Consider the following 10,077-nt stretch of genomic DNA (forward strand, 5'->3'; position numbering starts at 1 on the left):
AAAATCTTTTAAAATTTATTTTATTTATTTATTATTTTTAGAGAGAGAGGAAGGGAGGTAGAAAGAGAGGAAGAGAAACATAAATGCGTGGTTGCCTCTTGTGTGCCCCCCACCAGGGATCTGACCTGCAACCCAGGCATGTGCCCTGACTGGGAATCGAACTGGCGACCCTTTGCTTCGCAGTCCAGCGCTCAATCCACTGAGCCACACCAGCCAGGGCAAATAAAATCTTTTTTTAAAAATTAAAAGAAAAAGAAAACGAAAAGCTAGATAGACCATGACCGATATACCCAGTATGAAAAGTGGAAACCCCCTGGTCTTTGGCCCAGAGCCCGTAGAGAAGAGCCTCTTCGGTTTCGTACATGATAATATCAAAAAGCTACTGCACGTAGCCGTGTGCCAGGCACTGTGTTACTCCTCAGGGAGGCGAAGCCACGTGCCTGGAAGCACACGGCTGATGAGTGTGGGGTCCTGAGACTGGCAGCTTGTGGCTAAAGCGTGTGCCTAACCCCTGAGCCGTGAGGAGGGGGACTTTTCTGGGACTTGTGGGCATGGGCCATAAGACAATCTCCTGGGTGTCCGCTGAGCTGTGACATGAAACTCATTCAGCAAACCTGACCTCTCAGGCTCCTTTCTTCAAGTTCAAGGGGGCAGGAGAGGGAGGTACCACCTAGGAGTCTATTTCTAGCCAAGTTGCTAAAGTTCAAGTTCAGGCACCTATCTGACCAACCAGAATTCCTTGTGGAAAGATAACTTTCACTTGACCCTAATGGGCTCTGAGGGTTGGGGTGACTATAAATCCCCCCCCAAAAGAGCAGGTGTCTTGACAAGTAGGCCCAGTGCCAACTTCTGACAGCTCCCCAGGGTCACCGGGTTATGCCCAGCTTGGTTTAGTGCCCATGCACTTTGATACTTTGACCTGGAACTCAGGCCCTGAGCCAAGCCACCTGAAAATCTTTTGTCTCTCATCTGCCTTTGCGCAGGGCCTCCCCGAAACGCAGCCAGTTAAAGCATGCTCTTGAGGAAGTTTGAAAAGAGTGTGTGGGACCCCTGGCTGGGTAGCTCAGTTGCTTAGAGTGTCGTCCAGATACGTAGAGGTTGCGGGCTCGATCCCCGGTCAGGGCACATACGAGAATCAACCAATGCCTGCATCCAGAAGTGGAACAGCAAGTCGGCGTTTCTCTCTCTCTCTCAGATAAATTTTAAACAATAAAAATGAAAAAGAGTGAGCGGGAACCTCATATTTAGGGGAAAAGAAAAGGGGAGTCTTTGGAAGAGCTGAAGGCCCTCACCCCTTTGACCCTTCCCAGATGTCCTCGTTCCCGTCCCTCAGTGCCCCATCTTGCTCAGTCAGTGGCCAAACTTGGATTTGGACAGTGGCAACGCCGCATGGGTGTGGATCCAGCCTTGACTGCAGAATGACAAAGCCCATCCATCATTTCTAGCTGTGCTCTTTAGCAACGACAAAGTAAAGATGCCAAGGGCTAGTTGCTCTCCTTCCTGGCCTCTGTCCCCGTAATGGTGGGTCCAAACCCGTTCCGCCGCTGCCCTCCTTTACTCACAGCTTCTTGGGTGCCGCTCAGCAAGCACGTCGGTGAAGTCTCATCCTTTTGGGACCTTTGATTTGTCCTGTGGGTTCCTAGGTGGCACATAAAATGAACTTCTTCACACTGCAAACCCCGGGTTCAAGTTTTATGCCTCAGGATAAGGAATTCTCAGCGCCCCCTGCCTCCAGAGATGCCACAGTGAGTCTCCGGTGTTTTTGGAAGACCTGCGCTATGCAACCGCCCCATTTGTGCATATGATTCCTGTTGCAATCAGAGTTGATGAGAACAGATTGTAGAATTGCTCAAATGCCAGGGAGGTCTTGGCTCGGAACTACAGGTGTGCTGCGAACTTCGCACACCTGTTGGGGTTTGTGGTCACCAGCTCTGTCTGCTTTGGCCCCAAACTGACCCGCCCCAGCCACCTCAACCCCTACCCTTTTTTTTTTTTTAATCTTATCAAGTTTTATTTATTTATTTATTTACGTTTTTGGAAATCCATCTGATTTTTTGTCTTGGTTTTTTAGTTTTTTTAAATTTTATTTTAAATACATTTGTCTCCATGTTCCCGCCACCACTTCCCCCTGCCCCACCCACCCCCACCTCCAATCCTCAATCCTTCCCCGCTTTGGCTTGGCCCACAGGTCCTTTATAGGTGTTCCTTGATTGCGTCTTCCCCTTCTTTTCCCCATTACCGCCCTCCCTCATTCCCTCTCGTTACTGTCGGTTTGTTTTTTCTTTCAATGTTGCTGGTTATATTTTTCTTGCTTGTTTGTTTTGTTGATTAGGTTCCACCTGTAGGTGAGATCATATGGTATTTGTCTTTCACCCTTTGGCTTATTTCATTTAGGGTAACGCTCTCCAGTTCCATCCATGCTGTCGCAAAAGGGAGTAGCTCTTTCTTTCTGCTGCGTAGTATCCCATTGTGTAAATGTACCTTAGGTTTTTGATCCACTCATTTACTGATGGACACTTAGGTTGCTTTCAGCACTTGGCTATTGTAAATTGTGCTGCTATGAACATTGGGGTGCACAGGTTTTTTGAATTGGTGTTTTGGGATTCTTAGGGTATAATCTCAGCAGTAGAATTGCTGGGTCAAAAGGCAGTTCCATTTTTAGCTTTTTGAGGAAATTCCACACTGCTTTCCACAGTGGCTGCACCAGTCTGCATTCCCACCAATAGCACACTAGGGTTCCCTTTTCTCTACAACCTCGCCAGGACTTGTTTGTTGATTTGTTTATGATGGCCATTCTGACCGGTGTGAAGTGGTATCTCATTGTGGTTTTAATTTGCATCTCTCTGATGGCTAGCGATGCTGAGCATCCTTTTAAATGTCTCTGGGCCCTGTGTATGTCTTTTTTGGAGAAGGGTCTGTTCAGGTCCTTTGCCCATTTTTTAATTGGATTATTTGTCTTCTTGGAGTGGAGTCATGTGAGTTCTTTATATATTTTGGAGATCGAACCCTTGTCCAAGGTAGCATTGGCAACTATATTTTCCCATACAGTTGGTTCCCTTTTTATTTTGCTGATGTTTTCCTTAGCCATGCAGAAGCTTCTTATTTTGATGAAGTCCCATTTGTTTATTTGTTTATTCTTTCTTTTATGTCCCTTGCTCTAGGGGACCTATCAGTGAATATATTGCTGTGTGGAATATCTGAGAGTTTCCTGCCCATATTCTCCTCTAGGACTTTTATGGTATCACGACTTATATTTAAGTCTCTTATCCACCTTGAGTTTGTTTTCGTGTATGGTGTATGTTGGTGGTTGAATTTCAATTTTTTGCATGTAGTTGTCCAGCTTTCCCAACACCATTTGTTGAAGAGGCTATTTTTACCCTGTTTTATGTTTCTGCTCCGTCTGCCAGTATTAATTGACCATAGAGACATGGGTTTATTTCTGGGCTCTCTATTCTTTTCCATTGATTTATGTGTCTGTTCTTATGCCAGTACCAGACTGTTTTGATTACAGTGGCCTTGTAGTATAGTTTGATGTCAGGGATTGTGATCCCTCCTACTTTGTTCTTCTTTCTCAAAATTTCTGCAGCTCTTCAGGGTCATTTATGGTTCCATATAAATTTTTGAAATTTTTGTGCTATATCTGTGAAATACATCATTGGTATATTAATAGGGATTGCATTGAATCTATAAATTGCTTTGGGTAGTATGGAAATTTTGATTATGTTAATTCTTCCAATCCAAGAACACGGTATATGCTTCCATTTATTTGTGTCTTCCTTAACTTCTTCCTCCAGTGTCGTGTAGTTTTCTGAGTACCTGCCCTCTCTTTCCGTGTCACCTGTGGCCTCATAGACTAATATTTGTTTGGTCTTTGTGCCCAGTTCCTGCCACATAGCTCAGAAAATCATTAGCATTTCCCAAGTGACAAGAATGATAAGAGAGACTCTCTAGTCATTTTGTTCTGATAAGGAGACTCTCTAGATAAGCTTCCAAATGGGGTCCTCCCACCGGAAACAGTAAGTCTTGGTTAGAAGGCTGGAATTTGCAGCACCACCCCTCATCCTCGGGGAAGGGAGTGGGACGGAAGGTCGGGCTCATCCCCGAGGGTCAATGATTTGTTTTCCTGGTCAGGGCACATGCCTGGTTGGGGCGCATACGAGAGGCAACTGATCGATGTTTCTCTCACATGTTGGTGTTTCTCTCCCTCTTTCTCCCTCCCTTCCCCTCTATCTTAAAAAAAAAAAAAAAAAGAAAAGAAATATTAAAGAAAAAAAGTTACTCTTAAATGGCACCTAACATAAAAAGTTTCACTTGGTTCAGAGAGCTTCTGGGTTGGTGAGCACATGGAGGCGCCAGGATCAGGGCGCCAGGTGGGAGCATGGAAGCTCCAACCCTTCTCCTATCCCTGACCCCGTGCATCTCCTCCACCTGGCTGTCCCTGCACTCAACTGTCAGCAGAGGAACATCCAAACCTTAATGACAGGATCATTTTTTTTTGGTATTCTTTCTTGCAGCTTCCCCAAATCTGCAGAAAGCTCAGGTTTGCTTATTTCTTGATCAGCCAACAGCCAGAAGAAGAGATGCATAGGGCGAGGTTGGAACAAAGAGCTTCTGTTGTCTTGGGAGCTTGGGGCCTAGGCATGCTGGTACGGAAAGGCATTCTGATTCTCCTACCTGGACACTGGTGGTCGACGTTTCCCTCAAGCGCACCTACCTCGATAAAACCCTCCACGCTGGGGTTCAGAGAGCCCCTGAGCTGGCATGCACACCCATGAGCCGGGAGGTCGCACACTGAGCTCCACAGGGACAGAAGTTCCTGAGCTCAGGACCCTTCTGGACCAACACCCTATGTACCTCTTCTGACCGGGCGTCACCATTATAAATGTCAGTAAAGTGCCCTCCTGAGTTCCGTGATTCATTCTAGCAATTATCAAATCTGAAGAGGGGGTCATGGGAACTCCCGGTTTACAGCTGGTCAGTTAGAGTGTGAATGGCCCAGGCTTGCAACTGGCATCTGAAGTCGGGGGGAGTCTCGTAAAACTGAGCTTTTTAACCTGCGGGGTGCGTTATTCAGTCCAAGTAGATGGTGTCAGGATTGAGTTGAATTGTTGGACACCCAGTTGGCGTCAGGAGAGGAGAAAAAAACCTTCTCATGTGCCAACTGCCTTTAGAGCCTTTTACTTTTTTAAAAAAGATTTTGTTTACTCCTTTAGAGAGAAGGGAAGGGAGGGAGAAAGAGAGGGAGAGAAACATCCGTGTGAGAGAGAAACATTGATCGGTTGTCTTTCGTATGCCCCCAGCTGGGGGCTTGGCCCACACAACCCAGGCATGTGCCCTGACTGGGAATAAAATCAACAACCTGTCGGTTCTCAGGCTGGCACTCAATCCACTGAGCCACACCAGCCAGGGCTAGAGCCTTTTAGGAAAAACTCTCAAGAGAAAGAATTGGCCAACTCATCCTACAGAGGCAGCCTATACTTGCCATAGACCGTAGCCAATGAATGGAGAAGCCACCGTGGAGCCAGCCAGGCAACCGTCTCGAGCTCAGTCTGCTGTGCCCAGGAGAGTAGGTGGCTGAGTTTTTGATGGGCTGGGCAATTTCCCTTCAAAGGGGATCTACACAGGCAGGGCATGCAAAGATGGGCATCTCTAGAAACCTGACCCCCAGTCAACAGGAGGTTCATACACTTGTATGCGCCATATACAGACACCCACATGTGTATCACTCACAATTAAACATACACTAAAGATGCACATGATATATGCCCACTCATATGTATATATACACTCACATATACACACAAGCCACATGTTCCCAACCACCTGCACACTATCTACGAGTATACTACACACCCATATGTACCCATGTACACAATATAGACACATCCATACAATGTACACATGTCCATTTGTACACAAATACATATACATCATGTATAGATACTCATATGCACACACTATATATGAGACACACACAGGCCTGCCATATCATGCATGTACCATGTGTACACACACAATACATGCATATCTTCATATGTAAGCATACACACATGAACCTGGTGCCACCACACCCACACAACACTAAGGAGAAACCTGCATACATGTATCTGAGTACTCACGTTCATTTGCATGTACACAAAAAGTAAACCTACACTCACATGCACCTGCACAACGTCTGCACGCACAGCTGCGCTGCCGGTGCAAGCACCGCCCCAGGACCTCCCATCCCGCTAACGCTCCCTGCTCTCCCTCCCCCGACAGCCATGCCCAGCGTTCAGGGGCCTTTCTTCTTCCTCTTTGTCTTCACGGCTTCCATCATATTTCACCTTCAGCAGCGACTAGTGAAGATTCAACCCATTTGGGAGGTACAGGTCCTGGAACAAGAGGTGACCAAGAACACCACGAGCCCCCCGCCCAGGGGTATGTGGACCATCAATGCGATAGGCCGCCTGGGGAACCAAATGGGCGAGTACGCCACCCTCTACGCCCTGGCCAAGATGAACGGCCGGCCGGCCTTCATCCCGGCGCAGATGCACAGCACGCTCGCCCCCATCTTCAGAATCACCCTCCCGGTCCTGCACGACACCACGGCCAGGAGGATCCCCTGGCGGAACTACCCCCTGAACGACTGGATGGAGGAGCAGTACGGCCACATCCCCGGGGAGTACGTGCGCCTCACCGGCTACCCCTGCTCCTGGACCTTCTACCACCACCTGCGCCCCGAGATCCTCCGGGAGTTCACCCTGCACGACCACGTGCGCGAGGAGGCGCAGAGGTTCCTGCGGGGTCTGCAGGTGAACGGGGCCCCGCCGAGCACCTTCGTGGGCGTCCACGTGCGCCGGGGGGACTACGTCCACGTCATGCCGCAGGTGTGGAAGGGCGTGGTGGCCGACCGGGGCTACCTGCAACAGGCCCTGGCCTGGTTCCGGGCCCGCTACCGCTCCCCCATCTTTGTGGTCACCAGCAACGGCATGGCCTGGTGCCGGGAGAACATCGACGCCTCCCGGGGCGATGTGGTATTTGCTGGCGACGGTGCTGAGGGTGCCCCCGGGAAGGACTTTGCGTTGCTCACTCAGTGCAACCACACCATCATGACCATTGGGACCTTTGGGATCTGGGCCGCCTACCTCGCGGGCGGAGTGACCATCTACCTCGCCAATTATACCCTCCCAGACTCTCCCTTCCTCAAAGTCTTTAAGCCAGAGGCAGCCTTCCTGCCAGAGTGGATTGGCATTGCCGCAGACCTGTCCCCACTACTCAAGCACTGACAGTAGCCTGTCCTTGGCAGCCCCTTCTCCTTTTCCTTCTCCCCCAAGATCCATTTTGAGGCATAAAGAGCACACTGGTACCAGGACCCTTCCCTCTTGCATCAGAAAGCTCCTGGAGGCGAGCAACAGAAATCCCAAGGAACTTGTTAAATTAACGTGGCTCAGTGAGTGGATTGAGTGCCGGTCTGCAAACCAAAAGGTCGCGGGTTCAATTCCCAGTCAGGTCACACGCCTGGGTTGTGGGCCAGGTCCCCAGCCGGGGGTGTGCAAGAGCAACCGATGAATGTATCTCTCGCACACCGATGTTTCTCTCTCTCTCTTTCTCCCTCCCTTTCCCCTCTCCAAAATTAAATAAAATCTTTTAAAAAACACATATTTATGTGACCAGAGGTCGCACACTTCCAAGGTTAGTTAACTCAGCAGCTCAACCGTGTCATCAGTGACCCCAGTTCTATCCATCTTGTTGAGCTGCTATTATTTCTTCTGGGACTGGCTCCCTCATGGTCCCAAGAGGGCTGCCACATCCCCAGGTGTCACATGCAGACCACCTCTTCCCAACGCATCAAAAAGAGGTTCATCCTCATCTTGGGTCCCTTTTGAAGAGGGAAACCTTCCAAAGCCCTCCGGCCACTGCCCCTCATATCTCATTGACCAGAAGCGGGTGGCAGGGCCACGTGACCCATTGCAGGACAAGATGAAGGAAACTCTGGGATTGGCTCAGCGTTGCTCCCATAAATCTTTGCCCCCTGCAGCTGAGGAGTCAATCTGCCTCCCATGACGGACGGGGAGGCTCGCAGAAAGGAAGCTGGGGTGCTCTTACCAAGGAAGGGGTAAGGAACAGGTCTGCTCCCTAAGCCATGTGTCCCTGGGCCCGTGCCCACACAGAGGGACCCTTTTTTTTCGAGCTGGCCCTTTCAGCGGGGTAGCCTTTCTTCCAGTTTTCACAAGAGTAACATATCGGCTCATGGCTGGCGGGCATCCAAGACCGGGGAGCTGAGCGCCAAGGATTATTGTTGGGAACTCAGGCGATCAGCATGGCTCAAAAAACTTGAGAGTTCATTCATTTTTTCAGTAAATGTTTGTGGTGGTGAACCTGACAGGGTCTCCGCTCTCAGAGCTGTGTTAACAAAACATAGTGGCTTAAAATGACAGCCATTTATTATTTCCCACAACCCTGTGGGCCAGCTGGGTGGTTCTTGGCTCCACGCAATGTTGGCGGAGGCCTGTCACGCAGCTGCATTTATGCGGAGCTCAGCTGAAGCATCACGAACTCCTCTGTGTCACCTGTCCTGAAGGATAGCTTGGTCTTCCTCACAACATGGCTTTCAGCTTGTTTGCTGCAGCACTCACTCTTGGGGCTGTCATCACCATCACGGAAGACAGCCAACTATCTGAAGCCGCCATACTGTGAGGAAGCCCAACAATACCAAGAGGCCACATGTAGGTGTTCTGATTAGCAGTATTAGCGGAGGCCATGTTTGGTTCCATTGAAAGATAATGGAAGAATGTAAGGATTGGGAAGATGCTCCAAAAGTGAGTACCTAGGAAAAAAACATGTGTCACTCAAACTGCAATGACTGAAGCAAGTCATGTGAAATTGGGTCATGCCCAGTTTCAAAGAGGGCAACCCATCCATGTGCCCCACAATATATATTTATGAACAGCACAAATGACTACCTCACATCTCCTGACTGGCTTCCCAGTCTCTGGGTGGTCCTCTTGGGGCCCCTTTCTTTTGGTTTTATACGCACAGAATGAGGTGCCACCATACTTCCTAGGCTAACAGGGCTGTGCTTCAGTAACTCTTTAAGTACTGCCTTTTCAAATTTCCAGTCTTAGTTTATACAGATCAAATGGGTGATCACTGAACCAGGCTTTGCTATTAAAAAAATAATAAATCTGATACAAATTTGTTCATTAGTGTTCTCTCTTTTTTAATATGTGTTTTTAAGTGTAATGTACATGCTTCTAAATTAAAACAATGTCATGGTTAGTTGTAGTTTCCAAAGATGGTCATGACAACGTCTTACCTTGGTTTCAACCCCTCAGACCTTCCCCATCTCGCTATCCTTTTACTTCAACCAAAAACTTAAACTTACCCTTGATTTGTTCTTGCACAATCCATTCACCAGCAAGTTCTTTTGGCATTATCTGCAAAATATACCCTGAATCTAAACTTGCTTTTCTCCTCTACCATCACTATTCCATCAAAGTCACCATTTTATACATAAAAATAGAGAATGCAGTAAACCTTTATATGCCCATCACCCAATTCAACAATTTCAACATTTCCCATTTTTATTTCATCTATGCCCCTCATCTCCCCCCTCTGCTTTGTGCACGTCTTAGGCATCAAATTTTCATGCATGAAACTTTTATCTTAATGGATAAGGAATGAATAAAAATATAGTCATATAAATACCTAAGACAATTCATAGTAATATCTTAATGTCATCTAATAGCAGTCTGTGTTGAAACATTCAAAGATGTTTATCTGAATCAGGACGCAAACAAACCCCACCCGTTGTATTTGGTTGACACGTGCCTTAAATATTGTGTAATCTATAACAATCTCTCTCTTTTTCTTTTATTAAAAAAAAGCCATTAATCTGTTGATAAAACCAAGTCATTTATCATGTCCAAGTTTCCCCATTTTGAATTTGGCTGGTTGAGTCTCCTTTGCATCATTCAGTATGTTTCCATGTTCCCCTCTATTGCCTGCTGATCAGAGTTAGAGCTAAAAAGTGTGTATGTGTAATTTGTATCACAATGATAGGAAAGCTAAGCTGTAAAAAAAAATATTGAAAAT

The 10,077-nt window shown here is 47.6% G+C and overlaps 1 protein-coding gene across 1 annotated transcript; it reads left to right on the top strand.

Annotated features, from left to right (window-relative positions):
* The first annotated feature begins 6,263 nt into the window (after positions 1–6,263).
* Positions 6,264–7,377, top strand: LOC129082793 (galactoside alpha-(1,2)-fucosyltransferase 2-like). Its single transcript, XM_054588524.1, has one exon. The coding sequence runs from the start codon at positions 6,264–6,266 to the stop codon at positions 7,266–7,268; it is 1,005 nt and encodes a 334-aa protein (XP_054444499.1). The 3' UTR covers positions 7,269–7,377.
* The last annotated feature ends 2,700 nt before the right edge of the window (positions 7,378–10,077 follow it).

The sequence above is a fragment of the Pteronotus mesoamericanus genome, unplaced genomic scaffold (assembly GCF_021234165.1).
Source record: "Pteronotus mesoamericanus isolate MK-2021 breed Mesoamerican mustached bat unplaced genomic scaffold, CSHL_Meso_final scaffold_137, whole genome shotgun sequence".
NCBI classification, from domain to species: Eukaryota; Metazoa; Chordata; class Mammalia; order Chiroptera; family Mormoopidae; genus Pteronotus; species Pteronotus mesoamericanus.